The sequence below is a fragment of the Globicephala melas genome, chromosome 14 (assembly GCF_963455315.2).
Source record: "Globicephala melas chromosome 14, mGloMel1.2, whole genome shotgun sequence".
Classification (NCBI taxonomy): domain Eukaryota; kingdom Metazoa; phylum Chordata; class Mammalia; order Artiodactyla; family Delphinidae; genus Globicephala; species Globicephala melas.
Genome location: NC_083327.1, coordinates 63591438 through 63609534, shown reverse-complemented (window position 1 = coordinate 63609534; position 18097 = coordinate 63591438). Strand labels below are relative to the sequence as shown.

Genomic DNA, 18097 nt, shown 5'->3' with positions numbered 1-18097 from the left:
GACTTAAGTGATTGGACATGTGAACACGGTTCGCATCTTTGAAAGTTCGCAACTTGAAGATTCATATGTAGGGGACTTACTGTAAAAAGTTGAGTAGTTTTGTTCTGTTTTCATTTGGAGTTATTTTAGGGGCTGGGAGGAGGAGGGCGAGGACTGGAGAAACTGAGTCCAAGTTTCCTACCTGGGAAAGCTGTAAAACAGAAGAGCAGTGGTGGGGGAAGGAGAACCGGCCTGACCAGGTATTAAGACATAAAGAGTCAAGAATCACTCCAGTGTGGCACCTGGATATACAGACCAATAGGACAGAATATTAAAAACAGACTGTAAAGTCCAGGAGTAGACCTAAATCTTTAGGGATTTAGTATATGATGAAGTTGGCGTTTGAGATCAGGTGGGAATCCATTAACTGTTACGAGGGGCTCCAAGCTAACATCTTATGTTCTCCACGTTAAGACCAAGACCCCTAACTACAGTCATGTCCTTAAATGTCATTCTAACAGTTGGGATCATTTTAAACATGATCCCAACTGTTTCGAGGGAAAATTCTACTGGGGAAGCCCTTCACTTTGTATTTCCAGGTGGGCAGTGGAGGTGGGGCTATGGTGAGGAGAGCAGTGAACTATAGAGAAGAAGGGACAGGTAAGTTAACAAATGCTTAAGGGACAAAAAATGGTCTGAAAGGAAAATTAGGATGAAAAGCACGTAACTTGCATTCAAGAAATAATTAAGCATCTATTATGTGCTTAGGATAGAAGCACTCTCCTAAAATGAGAGTTGCTAATAGGGCAAATTTAAGGACATAAATTAGAACAGAAAACTTAGGGGACATCTGTTTTGGTTATTTTTTCTGGCTAATTGTTCCAGAATAATTATCCTAATGCAAAACATTTCCCAAGTAGGACTTGTGTTTATGGTGTGGTGAAAGGTATTTTGCTAATGATATCCACATACATCTTTCAAAGTAGTGGTGTAGTGTAGCAAGAAAAGAAATTGCTTGAAATATTTCCAACTATATATGTTATGTATATCATTAAAGAGTAAACATCCTGCATGAAAAATGCTGTCTGCAAAGAGATTCAGAAATCTCACAAAATACCTTTTTATTCAACTGTAAAATCAAAGAGTGAGGCATTGCTTTAGTATTGTCCTTGCCTTGACATTTTTTTGTTCTTTCAGTTTTCCGTGTGTACCAGGTACTACCAAAGAGGTTATTCAGGTATTTGAAGAAAATTCAGTTATAGATGACAGAACACTTCCTTGAGAAGGCATTTCTCCAACTGCCATTGCTGGAGGTTATGTTTGATGAATATCCTCACTGAATCAAGGAAACATTCATAGAGGCCCCATTGTCTCAGCAGAAAGAATGTCAGTCATTACTCAATCTCTTGCATAAAATTCCCCCCCAAACAGATAAATTAGACTGGGATTGTGGCAATAAATCGTTGGCTCTAATGGTATTGAGAGAAACAGAAACTTTCTTTTCTAGTTTCTGTTTTTCTTTGAACTGGCATCTCAGGTTCTGTTTTAGTCTTCACTGATAAGAGATATTTAGACTGGAGGAGGACTTAGAAGACGACAGAAGGACAGTAGCCTTACTCTGTGACTGCACATGGAGGAGGCTTGTATAAAGTGATGCTTCAGAGCACCGGTCCGGGGCAGCTTTTCCACCTGTTGAAGCTGGTGGCCTTGGCAAATTGCTTCCCTCTGTGAGCTTCGGTTTCCTCAACTGTGAAGAGTCATAAACGACATGTTCTGGTTTTGCTCAGGACAGTCTGGTTTACAGCTGCTGTTCTGTGTGATGATTCAAAGCACCCCTTTCACTCTCAGAGGTGTTCTGGTTTTGATAATAAATTGCATGATTACCTCACCCACCTTGAGGATGATTGTGAGGTTGAAGTGAATTAAGGTTTGTAAGATCCGTAAGCATGGTGCCTGGTGCATAGTATGTGCTCAAATGATGATGACTAGTGTCTTATAAACTGTCTGGTTTTATGAAAATTGGCCACTCTTTCAGTCACTCTGAGTCTTTTATTCCACCCACATAGAATTTCCTACCTAAGGCAATGAATTTGAGAGGTTTCAGCAATTACTAAAAAATATCTAATTGTGTCTTCACAGGTTATCTACGTGTAGAACTACCAGTGGTTATACTGGTACTAACTGTATAATGATAGTAAAATGCTTTAGAACTTTTTCAAAATTATATCTCATTTTCACAAGAACTCCCATGAAATAGGTACTTTAATAATTATTACTATCATTGTAACCATCTGGAAACTGAGACTCAGATATATGAAATTACTTTCCCAAGAAGATCACATAGCCAGAATGAGTCAGAGAACATGACCCAGGGCTTCTCACCTTATATTTCATTTCTTTTCATTGAACCATATTGGTGAAATAAAAGGGCAAGATTACTAAATTACCCAGTGCCTTCACATTATGCCTGCCGTTGTCATTTTTCCTTCTATTTTTGACTTGTCTGATGTTCATTCATTCATGCTATTGTTTTCAAAGACCATTTAAGTCCTGCTTGGTCTCAGTATACAGACAGGGCCCCTAACCTAGGGTAACTTACCATCTAGAAAACCTTTACGACGATCCCAGATACAGTCACTTCTCACTGGGTCTCTCTGGGTGAGCAGTTTCAGGAGGACATAGTGGAAGCACAGGGGAGTCTTTGCTGGCTCCTTGTGTTCACTGCTGTGCAGTCTGTGGCCCTTGTTACTCTGCACCTTTGCAGGCAGGGTGGGAAGATTGGGGTCTGTCGTTTCCAGGCCTTTATGCATTCAAACAGTGAGGCTGTCTCTCGTAACTTGTTCCGGTTTCTCTTGCTACACACATCCCATTAAATTGGAATGGGCTGTATTCATATCTGCCCTCCATTCTAGACTGGGGCAGGACGGGGGGACAGACACACAGCATTCTCACTGTGTTGATCTCTTATTCCCAGTATGGAGCCAAGCACCCGGCACAAAGAAAAGCTCAGAGGCTGGGCTCGGTGCTGTGTGTGTCTACTTAATACTTACTGCAGCCATGCAAGGTAGCCTGCATTGTGCACATGTCACAGATGCATCTTGGAGGGATTACTCCACTTGCTTAAGATCACATAGCTTTTAAACCCTGAAACAGAGTTCTCTCTCTCTTTTTAAAAAGAGCATTATGTGGTATAATTTACATAAAGTAAACTACACGTCTTTAAAGTATACAATTTAATAAGTTTTGACATATTGATACATACAGGAGACCATCACCACAATCAAGATAGTGAACACACCCTGCACCCCCAAAAGTGAACTAGGATTAAAACCCAAATCTGTGACTCCACAGCCCCTGTTTTCCCTCAAACAATGAGTGTATGCGGAATTGAGGCTTAGCTACAGCTCTTTCCTGCTAACTACTCTCTTAGGGGAGTTTTGAATTGTTGAGATACTAGGAAGAACATCTTTTTCAACCCATCATCCATCAGTAAAAGAGTGGATAAATAAATGTATTAGAATGGAATGTAGGCTTCAGTGAAATGGATTAACTGTAGCTCACACAACAACATGGGTATGTCTTCGAAACAATGGTAAGTAAATAACACTACAAAGAGAATGGTACCATTTTTATAAAGTCAAGCAAGTCTAAATATGTAATTTAGACATATTTATGCACACACATAACAACAATTTAGGGAATGATAAATAACATAGAATTCAGGAGAGTGGTTACCTTGGGGGAAGCAGGGAAAAGTTTGGGGTGGATGCAGTTTTTTGGTACTATTTTAAGTCATGAGTTGGGTAGTAGGGTCTTAAAAATTCATGTTATTTTGTATATATGATTTATTATAGTAAAAGGTTGTTAAAAGGACGAAATTACATTATCACTTTGAACATTTAGGTTCACTTAATATGTGATCGTTTAAATCCAAAATATTTTAATTCAGTACAGGGTAAGAAAGTTTAGAGCCCATGATAAAGAGGCTAGGTTTGTGGTAATATACTGAGTAGGAGAGAAGGAACAATTGAAATTATTTAATAATGTGAATGTGGAAACCACCTCCTGGCCATCGTGGAGCTGCCGGATGGGCCATGAACTGTGCTTCTGTGTGGATCCCCCCAAACCACTACCCTTGGTTTTTGTTGTTGGGTCCAGGGCCCAGGGGGCCCGGGGGAGGAATAAGGAGAGAAGAGAATGAAGTCAGGATGTCTTGTGTCTCAGTGTATTGACGGTGGAAGAAGCATATAGCCAAAAAAGACTCCAGACATTTTGGCACCTTATAAAACTATCTAGAATCTTTAAAAAGAAAGAGTTGACCCAAGAAAGATTTAATTCTGGAGAGAAAAACACCATCGACTAAGTAAGTGTCCTGTAAAAAGGACCGGAATGTATGTGGTTTTCCTCTTAAATGGTGCTCTATATAGTTTCATCTGTTCTGTATCTATTTTTATGTAATAATCGCTAAATGAATGCTAACTTTAACTCTGGCTATAATTAGGTTTTCTAATTTTTTTTAATTTATTTATTTTTGCTGTGTTCGGTCTTCGTTTCTGTGCAAGGGCTTTCTCTAGTTGTGGCAAGCGGGGGCCACTCTTCATCGCGGTGCGCGGGCCTCTCACTATCGCGGCCTCTCTCGTTGCGGAGCGCAGGCTCAGTAGTTGTGGCTCACGGGCCTAGTCGCTCCGCGGCATGTGGGATCCTCCCAGACCAGGGCTTGAACTGGTGTCCCCTGCATTAGCAGGCAGACTCCCAACCACTGTGCCACCAGGGAAGCCCAGGTTTTCTAATTTTTAAAAGCATAGCAGATTTAAAAAAAAAAAAAAGCCTGGGTGGGCACATGTGTTTCATAGTTAAGCCCACTTTTTGTTAACTTGGCCGTCTGCCAAAGAGACCATGTTTCAGGCCCCACCATCCATCTGGTGGGAGCTTGTCTGATGTCCAGACAGGACCTAGTAGTCTCTGAAATGCAGGACTTAACAGCATCCAAAATTCACAAAACAACTGCTGGTATGGCAGGTGATCTCCCTTTGTGAATTAAGCAATTTGACACAAGAAATCAAGGTTTCTTATGTTTCATTTGTGACTGTCCATTCCTTCCAGGATAAGGATATAAGGTGTTAATGAACATTACTGATCAATTTACAGTTTTTAAAACTGCATTTAAGTTCTGAAAGCAAGACCACTTTAAACTCAATATTTAAAAAAATAATTTACCCTGTACCGAGGGATCCCTTAACATGAAGCATGGTGACGCTATTTAAGTTATTCTGTTCTCAACACAGGGAGCTTGAGTTGCTCAAAACATACAGCTGGTAAATGACAGAGCCAGCATGATGATACTTACTGTTTTTTACTCCAGAGTGTAGTGTTCCACCTGCTACACCACACTGTTGACTTTACTCTAGCTTTTTTAAAGGTTTTGTTCTTATTCAGAGATACAAATGGAGATTTTATTTTTATTTTATTTATTTTTGGCTGTGTTGGGTCTTCATTGCTGCGCACGGGCTTTCTCTAGTTGCAGCGACTGGGGGCTACTCTTCATTGCGGTGCGCGGGCTTCTCGTTGCGGTGGCTCCTCTTGTTGTGGAGCATGGGCTGTAGACACACCGGCTTCAATAGTTGCAGCACACGGGCTCAGTAGTTGTGGCTTGTGGGCCCTAGAGCGCACAGGCTTCAGTAGTTGTGGTGCACAGACTTAGTTGCTCCCCGGCATGTGGAATCTTCCCAGACCAGGGATTGAACCCATGGCTCCTGCATTGGCAGGCAGATTCTTAACCACTGTGCCACCGGGGAAGTCCGGAGATTTTAATTTTAGATAGAAAACCTAGTAATTTATTGCAAATATTGCCAAGTTGTTATTTTACACCGTTTGACAGCAGAAGCTCTGAGGGCACACGTGGGTTCTAGTCCCAGTTGCCCACTTGTGAAGTTCCCAAAAGTGAAGTTGCTTTACTCCATTTCCTTATTTACAAAACAAGGCTAATGCCGTAAAGATTAAATGAGGTACCAATTCCTATAAAGCCTGTAACCCAGGGCAAGGCATTGAACAATCAGTTACTAAATGGTGACCCCCTTTTTTAGCTAAAATTGTGAAATAGCTCTCTATGCAATTCTGATTTAAAGCCTTCTGAAACTTACATTCTCATGGGAGAGACAAACAAGGTGAATAACTAAAATATATGCATACTGGTGATATGTACTGAAGAGAAAAAAGAAAGCTGAGAAGGGGGATATAAAATATTGGGGAGGAGTTGAAATTTTAGGTAAGTGGACAGGTAAGACCTCAACAAGAAGGGGACTCTTGACTAAGCACCTGAAGAATAAGAAGGTGCTATCTGTGAGGATGTCTAAGGGAAGAGCAAGTGCAAAGGCCCTGAGGCAAGAGAGTGCTTGGTTTGTACAAGGAACTGGATGGAGGATGGTGAGGCTGGAGTAGAATAAATAAGGGATAGAATAGTAGAAGATGAGGTCAGAGGTAGCAGTGGGCCAGTTCATAGGTCATGTTGGGTCTTGTAGGTTATAGTAAGGATACACAGGAGCAGCCATGATCTGACATATTTTATTTATTTATTTATTTTAAACATCCTTTTTGGAGTATAATTGCTTTACATTGTTGTGTTAGTTGCTGCTGTATAACACAGTGAATCAGTTATGTGTATACATATATCCCCATATCCCCTCCCTCTTGCATCTCCCTCCCTCCCACCCTCCCTATCCCACCCCTCTAGGTGGTCACAAAGCAGCGAGCTGATCTCCCTGTGCTATGCGGCTGCTTCCCACTAGCTGTCTACCTTACGTTTGGTAGTGTATATATGGATCTGACATATTTTAAAAGGATCCCTCTGGCTTCTGTGTTGAGCAGTAGACTATCAAAGGGGCAGTGGGGAGAAGGGGAGGGTGGCCAACAAGGTCAGAGCATGGACACCAGTTAAGAGGCTAAGGTAATAACCAGAGCATTACAGTATCCATCTTAATGGAGTAATTGTGATGTGTTCGGCCATTGAGATGATTGAGGTTTCTCCTGTTCCCCTGCTGCATTTATAAATGCTGAGAAGGATGGGAGTCAGATCATTCTGGAAGTTGTACCATCCTGGTTTTTTATTTCTCTGTAGTAGATTGTGGCACTGTATAACAGTCCCATTTGCATATAACTTTATCTGTGACCTGCATGTCTCGGAAGTTTTCTTGCAAAGGAAGGGAGCACTTTATAAAATAGATGATCTTAGGACTTCCCTGGTGGCGCAGTGGTTGACAGTCCGCCTGCCGATGCAAGGGACACGGGTTCGTGCCCCGGTCCGGGAGGATCCCACGTGCCGCGGAGTGGCTGGGCCCATGAGCCATGGCCGCTGAGCCTGCGCGTCCGGAGCCTGTGCTCCGCAACCGGAGAGGCCACAGCAGTGAGAGGCCCGCGTACCGCCAAAAAAAAAAAAAAAAAAAAGATGATCTTTGTCACTTGTCATACTGGAGCAGTCCCTGGTCATCATCCCATGGCAACGAGGCTAAACTGAAGTGCTATTGCACTGTGACAGTTTTCAATTCTGACACTCTCAGTCAACTGAAAGAGAGGTAGGTTACTAAGGCTGATGTGCCCCATTGAGCCAAATACAGACCACAGAACGGTGCTTCTCCCCCTCCCTCGGCAGACGTCACACGGAAAAGGGAGCCCTCTTGGTAGGGTGTCACCATGCTATTTATTCTCCATCAAGCTGAAGCTTTACTTTTCTTTCTTTCAGACCTTTTTGATTAGGATTTGCTTCTTATGGCCTTTAAAATTTGTGCTATATTTCAAAGTTGCCTGAAAAATTATTTCTGTGTATAGATATCAGAAAATCAGTAACCTAATTTACTAAACTGAGATTCAACTTCAGACGTGTGACCTTTACACAAACTGCATGAAATTCTCAAATAAAATTAATTTTAATTTGTGTATCTGCAACATAGGGTAGATCATGAGTATTATAAATCAAACCCAACGCGAGTGTCACAACTGCAAAAAGGATAGAAATAATTGATTTACATCGGCATGGCTTAGCTGCTGCTGATTCAAAACTCCCTTTGATTGCCTCTCAAGGATCTGTAGGAGTTGTGATCATTTTGACCAGTGTTGGATCAAATATGAATAGATATCGTGCAATTTAGTATCATCATAGGATGTCAGTAACATATGCTCATTATAAATTGAGTATATTGTCAATTTAATTACACACATTTCACGTTTTCCTTAGGTGGCAAAGAAGCTAGGTTATCATTTTATACACTAATAATATAAAGTCTCAAATATTGAGATGTCTGTTCATATGATTTATATTTTTATTTCCACGATGGCTTTCCCACAGCTCTCATGTCACTAGGTTCACGAATACCTGTAGTGGCGTGTGGAAGGGAGGGAGGATAGCCCTTTTTTACAGCTAAGTAAACTTCAGTGTTTAGGAACAGCTTCAAGATCAATTAACTGTAAAGTGAGTGACCTGAGGCTTTGGATTCTTAGCCTAGAGCCCTAACCCCGCACCATCCCATTTTCATTAGCCCTTGTGTAGTCTTTTTCAGATTTGTGGAGTGCTAGTAGTTGTAGGATAAATACAGATATTTTGCAGGAGGGTTAATTCAATAGCAGTAAACAGAGATGGCAGTGTTCTTTTGTTTGAGATATCTAACTAGTGCATTTCTTGTAGATGTCTTACTGATGTCCTCTTGGAAACTTGCGGTAAATCCAGAAATGCATCAACACATGCTTTTTTTTTTTTGTGGCACGCGGGCCTCTCACTGTTGTGGCCTCTCCCGTTGCGGAGCACAGGCTCCGGACGCGCAGGCTCAGCGGCCATGGCTCACGGGCCCAGCCGCTCCGCAGCATGTGGGATCCTCCCGGACTGGGGCACAAACCCGTGTCCCCTGCATCGGCAGGCGGACTCTCAACCACTGCGCCACCAGGGAAGCCCAACACGTGCTTTTTAAAGATAGAAAAATCTTCACAAACATAACGTTAAATGAAAGAAATAAGTCACGAAACAGAAAATACAGTATAATTTCCCTTAGAGAAAATTCAATTACAGGCAAATGAAGCTGGGGTGTTAGGAGTCAGGATAGCAGTTACCCTTTTGGGGGGCTGTGTGGTTGAGGGGTGCTGAATCGACCTGGGTGCTAGTATTCTAGGAATTCCCTTGGGAAGGTTTATTGACTTTTCATTTTTAAGGAAAACCTGTCTTAACTGCCTTAGGTGGTAGTTAGTTTAAATGCTTTTGACTTGAAGAGCAGTCCTTAAGCGTTTATTATGATTATAACCTGCCATTTCCCAACAAAAGTCAATTACCCTTTTTTGTTGTTATTGTTGCTGCTGTTCCTGAGACCGTCACATTTCTTTTGAGTTCTTGGTGTTTTCTTGTCATAGAACCAGCTGCTGGAGCCATGGTGAAGTTCATCATAAAATGCTTGCCAAAACAACTTTCTTGCTTACACTTTTTAAGATGTTACAGGAAGAAGGGTATTGACGAGGGCTCCCCAGTTAGCATGTTAATCTGTATAAAAACAGACACTGCTAGAAATGTTTTCACGGGACTTTGATAAGCTCCAAGCAGAGCTTCAGTCAGCTTCTTATAATTTAACAATTTCACACTGATTTTTTTTCCCCCATATAAATGGGTTCCGAAGAGCACAGATAGTTGAGCAACAAAAGCTCTATCATTTTCAAACTGTTCTTTGAGGTCAGAGCCTAAAGGAAATGAGATTGAGGCTTAAAAAATTTTGTGGGTCAGCAAAACCTTTTGCAGTCCTCATGGCTTAGAGACTAAGGCCTCTGCAAATCATATATATTATGGGTCATACTCAAGGTGATGAACACGTCTCTTGCAAACCGTTGCTTCTGTCCCTAAATGTGACCAATTTTTTTTTTTTATGGCTTCAAATCAGTTAAAAAAATTTTTTTAAAGAAATGTATTTTTAAATGTTTCTGCCAGCATTTACACATACTATGGCTTCCTCTCACTTTTTTCCCCTGCAGTGTTCTATCTCTTCGTCGGAAGAGGAAAGACTTTCTACCAGGAGACCTAAAACGCCAACCTCAAGTGACTTCTCTGACTTTAATACTCAAACCAACTGGACCAAATCACTTCCCTTGCCAACACCGGAAGAGAAGATGCGACAGCAGGCCCAAACAGTCCAGGCTGATGTAGTTCCTATTAACATAACTGGTATGCTTTGCTCTGCAGACAGGTTCCAAATGTTCTGGGAGAATGACTATGGCTCTTTGTTTGTTATATGCTCTTAGCATGTCATTTATACATCACAGGTAAATAGCTGTGGTCTGACTTCCTGCTCTTTGTTTAATGAAGGGAATACTAAAACATATATATGTGTGTGCATGTCAAATATATATTGCTTTTAGATTAGAAGACTCTATGTCATCAAAGGTTGATGTCAAAGAACTCAGTGGTCCAGCCATTCAGCTGAAGTGTTTCTTTTAATTGGTTGGCCTTCTAAAAATATTTTGGCCATATGGGAATATCTTCCAAATGTGATCTTGGGTAAGAAAAAATTAGGTTTACCTTCTGAAGGGCTATTTTAACTGATTTTTAGAAGTGAAAATATAACACTTTAGTGATATTTCTGAATGATTTGCTTACCTTCTTGTTTTCTCAAGTAGAAAAAGAGAAAAATTACTTGAAATAAAAATATCAAATGAATTAATAATAACTATAAATATATTTTTTTAAACTTAATAGGGTGGTAAAATTATATCTTGAGCTCCATAATTTGAATTCTATAACCGTCAAATAAAAATCCATTCCTTCTGAATTTAAAAATATCATCTATGATAATTAAAGTGACAACAAGGTACATAAAGTTCAAAGACGGTATTTCACAAATGTAGAAGAACTGTTAAAAGATATCAAAACTTTTGTACTTTATCACTTCCATAGCCTGCAGAGAAGCTAGGTCAGTGGTTTGGGGAGTGTACAAAATGCAAAATAGACACGTTAAGAGTTAGTAGCTTCAGCCATTAGACTATGTGTTCAAGAGAAATAGTTTACTGATAGTTATATTGATAATCAGTCCATACAAAGCCTGGTTTATAGGGCCAGAACCTAAAAAAAATCAGGTGACCAATAAGGATAAGCTTTCATAAAAAATTAGGATGAAAACCCATAGCACCCTTGCTGTGTTTCTGAGGCAACTGCTCTTGACTACTTAGAAAGCTTTTTGCCATGGCATTGGTGGGACTAAAAACATTCTGTAAGGAACTGAAAACATTTTGATAGTTACTGATGAACTTTTTAAAACCTTACAGGATGTTTAAAAATTACATTTAAAACTCTATTTTGAATTGTAGAGAAATTTAATAAATAAGTACCTGAATTATTTTAAATTCCATGTGCATTTTTCCATATTTGCTATACTTAAGCCTTAAAGGAATAGCATGGCATTTCATTCCATTTTCTATAAAAATAACATTGATTTTTCTGAGCGTGATTCTCATTTACCTAGATCATATTTTATTTTTATTTTTTTATTTTTTTTTTTGCGGTACGCGGGCCTCTCACTGCTGTGGCCCCTCCCATTGCGGAGCACAAGCTCCGGACGCACAGGCCCAGCGGCCATGGCTCACGGGCCCAGCCACTCCGCGGCACGCGGGATCCCCCCGGACCGGGGCATGAACCCGCGTCCCCTGCATCGGCAGGCTGACTCTCAACCACCGCGCCACCAGGGAAGCCCTAGATCATATATTTTAAAGATATTTTTAAGACGTAGTTACGTTTCAGAACGAAGTACAATGTTTATTTTCAATGAAATACATGGTGCGTATTTTCTACAAGATAATGCATTACATTATTTGATTGATTAAATGCAGCAGAAATGTAATTACATTATATATGATTAAATGCCTCAGAAATAATATTATAAGATAAGATTGTGCTATGAAATGTGGCAGTCCTTAATGGAATTAGGGTAAAATGCATTATCGTGAAATTAGGAAATTTAAAACAGAGTAACTAGAGTTTCAGGAATAAAGAATAATTTGCAGTGAAATACATTGTCACAACAGCAGACACTGTCAGTCTCTTTGAACTTAATTCTCTCCTGTGTGACGACTAAGTGGATGTGAATTACATAGAGTTTAAAAGGAGGGCTTGAAAATGCCACACAGGAAAGGTGAATGACAGTAAACAAATGAGCACTATGAGTTAGGAAAAAATGCAGTTTAATTCTGAGTGGTTAACGTTTTTGGAAATGTAGAAAGCAAATACCTAATCATGTATTTATTGATCCATTTTCTAGATCCGTGTGTTCACATATACACACATATTTCATAAAGAAGTAGTTTTTCTAATATTCCGGTATAAATAAGCATTAAATTTAAAATGTTTACTTTTAGTGGTTGAATTGACATAGGTTATACAACTTCCTGCTCTTTAAATGATATATTTCTAAAGCCCTAGAAGACTTTTGAAATAAAAATGTAGCTTCCTGTAGGGCATTGTCATGTGTTCATTTTTTTGGATGAACATTGACCTTCTATTTGGTTTGCAGTACAGTTCAGCAGAGGGAAGAATGCCAATAAATATATTATTTCAAATCCAGAGAGATGCTCGCCAGGCATAGAGGTAGAACATTAGCACAGTGATCTGCTGGCTTGAAAATCAATTTAATCCCTTTAGTCATAGTCCTGTGGGACTCGTCATGTTCTAAGAGTTGAGAAAAAAATGTTTAAAATAAAATGTACATATGAGTATGTCCCATAGTCGGCCATGTGGGATAACAACTCTTCCACCTGGAAGATAAATAGAGTGGGTAAACATACTTAAGCACTTCTTACAAACTGCCTTTGTACTGATGTTCGAGCTAGCTAAATTGATTTCTAAGTAGTAACCATGACCAACTAATGCCATTTTTCAATGAAAGGGAATAATTAAATTCCTCTCAATTCAGTAGATATTTACTGAATAACTGCTTTGTATCAGGCATTGAGCTGAATGCCACAGGCGATGCTACAGTACATGATTACGGACCCTACCCTCCAGAAATGTATAATCCAGTGGGGGAGACCGTCCTTTTAGGTCACGATTCAAGATGGAGTGTCGGCGCCAGTAATGGTGTATGTCTTAGATGTTCATCTTCATGATTTGTTTCTTAATTTCTTTGGAGCTTGGGTGGTTTATCTTTGTTTTGGTTTAGGAAGCAAAACTGGAGACTAAATGCAGCTATCTGTTAATGTTCTGTCCATTCTTAATGGCTTGATCCAAGAAAATATTTTTCCTCTGCTTCAGGGAACTAGTGGACCAGTGAACTCCTGACTTGTCCCTTACAAGCGCCATGTATGCTATTGTACATAGTGACCCATTTATCACAGTGATGGTACCTTCCAGCGTTTCAGGGTCTTCTCTAAGTCATTTCTGTTTTTCTCCATTAGGAACAGAAGTGTGAGCATTTTCAAGTTTGCAAGCGCTTATCTAAGTTTGTTGCTTTGTAGGTGAAATGTGTTTTGATCATTCAGATCTTTTATCCTCTGTTTTGACTAGAACCTTATTGGTTCTATTCACAATTTATTCCCATTAAAATAGAAGATACATTGTTTACAACATACCCACTTTGAATGTGCGTCAATATTGCTAAAAAGAGTGAATAATTTTTATACTTTTCTTAGAACATAAAAGTATGTATTTTGTGTATGTATTTTTTTTAAATCTCTTTGAGAAGAACCATTTAACAAGGTCAATGCTATAAAACTTTCTTTAAACTGATAAATTTAAAGCAGACCAATCAATAACTGATACGTTACTATTTTATGGTTTCCCATGATGTGTTAAACACACAGCTTACACGCTAGAAAGAAAAAGAGTCTTGTGGATGTGGCATTCTGGGTTTGGTTTCAACATAACTGAAATGAGTTTAGATCAGCTTTAAAAAGTGATCCAGAAACGGCAAGAAGCAGTTCAGCTTTAACAACATCAGTGCTTCTGGGTCTCATTGTGATAAAAGTACTTTATCATTATAAGGCTTTTTCTTTTCCATTATCATTGTATCTCACACCATAGCAATTACCACAGTCTATCCAAATTATCAGCCTCCTTGATGGAAGAAAAAGCTCTTCATCCAAAATTCTTGATTTGTTTCATCACATAGGACAAGACATTACATTGGTCTCTGGAGAGGACCAGATGAGTCAAAGGTATTCATCGCTGGCACTGCATACACACTGACGTTAAGCGTGATTTCAGTGACCAGAAGACCTTTGTAAAGTACTTCCAAAATGATACGTTTTTTAAAGAACACAAAATCACTTTTCCAGTGTGTTATTCACCAGTTTGTATTTGCCACTCCAGCTCATTTGCAAATGAGCTCAAGGTGCTTCCTTCGGAAGGACACACACATGGAAGTTGGAAAATAGCCTTATGGTGCTAATGTGCTTGCCTTCCTTTTTTGCCCTTCAGCATTCATTCATCATCGTATGACTGGCTAACATCATTATTAATACCTTCTTATCATTTTACAACAAGCTTCTGGAAGAAAGTGCATGGTGTCGCCTTGCTTGAAAATAACCTTGCTTTGCTTGTTCTACTGCTCTACATTAGGGGAGAATTTCGATCGCCAGGCCAGCCTTCGGCGGTCTCTAATTTACACAGACACTCTGGTAAGACGACCGAAGAAAGTCAAAAGGAGAAAGACTATTACAGGAGTCCCTGACAGCATACAGAAGGAGCTAGGTATGGCTCATCAGAACTGTATTCTGTTGCCCCTCATTGCTACTCACCATTACTACGCTAACGTCATCGGTGGTGCTTATGAAATTGATACATTCTGATAGCCTTTTGGTACCCCAAAGGGCCAGCTTCTTTCCTGAACGAAGCACTGGGTACAAATCTTAACATCCCATGCAGATGATGTATTCAGTTTTGTTGAGAAGGTAAGAGAAGACTATTAATTGGGATGATAGAAATTTAAGTTATGTCATCATCTCTATGTACCTTGAACAGTGGGCATTCCCACAATAAAATTGACTTTCAATTTAGAGCTTAAGTCTTCATGAAACCAAAAACTTATTCTAGGACTTCAAATTATGAATAGAGACTTCATTAGCTGTACCGACAATATCGGTGGCATTTTGTCATCAGAGACAGCAGTATAGCATAATTAGTAAATACCAGTACAGTAGAAAATAGTCACTTATGTGGGCTGGTGCTTTATTGGTACTTCGGTGAAACAATTTCATAGCTTTTTGATTCAGTATTTTTCAACCTTTGATTAAAAAAAAGAAAATGAAAAATACTTTCGGCTGGTGGAGAGGGTGATTTACTTCGTTATTCACTCATACATTTTGTTTCTGCTTCTCTTTATATATGCTTTGGATAATCCTTTCCTTCTTTTCTTTCTATATTCACTTCCTCTCCCTGTTTTTTCATGGCCCATCAGGAATGTCTGCCGAGATAGCAGGGCTAAGAGCAGGGGCTCTGGTGCCAGGCTGCTTGGATTTAAATCCTATCTCTGCCAGTTACTTGCTGGGTGGCCTCAAGCTGGTTACTTCACCTCTCTGAGTCTACTTTTTCATTCAAAAAATGTGGCTGGTGATGTTACTAGAACCTACCTCATAGGGTTGTTTGAGGATTTAATGAATTTATACAGATGTAGCACTTGGTGCCTGGTACTACTATAAACATAATAGCTACAATTACAGTTATTGTATTCAACTAAATACTACCTATCTCGAAACTTGCCTTTTTCTTTTTGGCCAACCTGTGGACTTCTTTCCTTGTAATTACTTCACCTGGTCTTTTTACTTTTATTTGCTATTGAGGGCTATACTCTAGAAACTCCTAATCATTATTTCTGAACTTGCCTATTAGTCTTTTAATCAAAATGAGTTTATCCTAGCAATATTGGTATATGTTATAGCAGTTTGAGGTAGCATTTCAACATCCAGGTGCCACAGACATACTCTTGTGTGTTTTTTCCTAACACCCTTGCCTAAATGCTTTGTATTAGGGAAGGAAGTCTCACTCTTCTGCACCCCGCGTCTTCTCTCTTACTGCCATCCAATTCTACAGCATGTGGTCTCTGCCTTCCAGACTGTAACAGCAATGGGACAAGAGTAGCGATGCTTCTCCTCTGCTCTAGGTAGCTCCAGTAACCCCGATGACATACGGGTGCTCATCTTATCCCATAACACAGGAGTTTAATCACAAACAGAGGCAAGATTGCATCCACAGGATTTATGAAAGTTGCTTCTGGTTCATGCCCTCACATCTGCCTCCTTTAGTGGGCCAGGGCTCCTGTATCCCATTCTTTCAGGCTCTATTTTTCTCTCTCCTTTAGATAACAGCTAACTAACTTGAGAAAAAATAATATGTACTAGTATGTTCAGCAGATATTAATGGGCTAAGTTTTTACAGAACTCAGGTAATATTTATATTTTAACTGATCTTCTAGGAGATGAGCCTTAACCTAAAAAAGTGACTTTAAAGACAGCTCTTTGCAAGATAACAAGGTTGATGTTTCCAGGTAGGCTACATTTTGAGTGGCTTTCCAACCAATATGGGTAGGTTTTGGATGGCTTTGTGCAGAGTATAAGAATAGTTTGGGCTGAATAAAGATAGACATACACATAAGTATTCAATATGAATTATCTATCTATCTGTCCATCCATCTATCTATCTATCTATATTTCCAGAGCCTCAGAGTTAAGAACTTTTATCACTTTTATTACTGAACCAACCAGTATGGAGCCAGTAACTCAGTTGCCTCTTTGACCTTACTGGAAGGATCTGATCAGCTAGGTAAATCATATCTTCTGTAATTTTAATATTTTTAAAATCAATGATAGAGTCTCTAGGGTCTGCATTCATTTCTCTTTTGCCCGTAACATAGGAACACCACTAATCCTAAGGGAAAGACAATAGCTTTCCCTACACCATCTGTGTTGTGAGTGTTACCAGATGTGAGACAGTTGATGTCATTGCACAGTTGATGACATGTCTTGGATCACCGCTGGAGGTCAACTGAGACAGCTGTATCTAAGTTAGAGCTAGTTTTTTTAAAATAAGACAATTAGACAACCACTCCAGTTTTTTTTTTTTTTTTTTTTTTTTTTTGCGGTACGCGGGCCTCTCACTGTTGTGGCCTCTCCCGTTGCAGAGCACAAGCTCCAGACGTGCAGGCTCAGCGGCCATGGCCCACGGGCCCAGCCACTCCCGGACCGGGGCATGAACCTGCATCCCTTGCATCGGCAGGTGGACTCTCAACCACTGCGCCACCAGGGAAGCCCCCACTCTAGTTTTATAGATAGGGTAGTTGGAAGGATTCGTGGGTAGAGTAAGGGAAAGTAACATTTGAATACAGTAACATATAGCAAAAAAATTAGATCTTTTCTTCGTTCATTTGGACAAAGGTTGACCTTGCCCTTTCTTCTAATATTTTGTACTTATAAGGTGTCTGATTGGAAAGCTTTGTGCTACCTAACTAATGATTATCAAAAATAGACACTTCATGTTTTCTTTAAAAATTAGTCTTCCTGGGCTTCCCTGGTGGCGCAGGGGTTGAGAGTCCGCCTGCCGATGCAGGGGACGCGGGTTCGTGCCCCGGTTCAGGAGGATACCACATGCCGCGGAGCGGCTGGGCCCGTGAGCCATGGCCGATGAGCCTGCGCGTCCGGAGCCTGTGCTCCGCAATGGGAGAGGCCACAACAGTGAGAGGCCCGCGTACCGCAAAAAAAAAAAAAAAAAAAAAGTTAAAAAAAAAAAATTAGTCTTCCTTAGATATAAAGCATAGGGAAGGATGGCTGAGTCAAACAAGTTAGATTTTTAAAGGATACGATTATCTGAAAGAAAGACATTTAATAGGAAAGATGCAGCCTGTCCACTAAACACTGCCCAAGTTGTTGGGACTTTGGATTTTTTTTTTTTTTTTGGCGCTACGCGGGCCTTTCACTGTTGTGGCCCCTCCCACTGCAGAGCACAGGCTTCGGACGCGCAGGCCCAGCAGCCATGGCTCACCGGCCCAGCCGCTCTGGGGCATGTGGCATCTTCCCGGACCGGGACACGAACCCGTGTCCCCTGCATCGGCAGGCGGACTCTCAACCACTGCGCCACCAGGGAAGCCCGGGACTTTGGATTTTTAAAATCTAACCAGGG

General features: G+C 40.2%; 1 protein-coding gene across 2 annotated transcripts in view; it reads left to right on the top strand.

The window, feature by feature from the left end:
- NHSL1 (NHS like 1) overlaps window positions 1-18097 on the top strand; it is a 239834-nt gene that overhangs the window by 209276 nt on the left and 12461 nt on the right. Inside the window, exons 4-5 of one of the 2 annotated variants that reach the window (XM_030853346.2) lie at window positions 9976-10165; window positions 14546-14677. In XM_030853346.2, coding sequence (XP_030709206.1) covers window positions 9976-10165; window positions 14546-14677 — 322 coding nt within the window. The remainder of the gene's footprint in view (window positions 1-9975; window positions 10166-14545; window positions 14678-18097) is intronic. The other variant, XM_030853348.2, reaches the window with a different exon arrangement.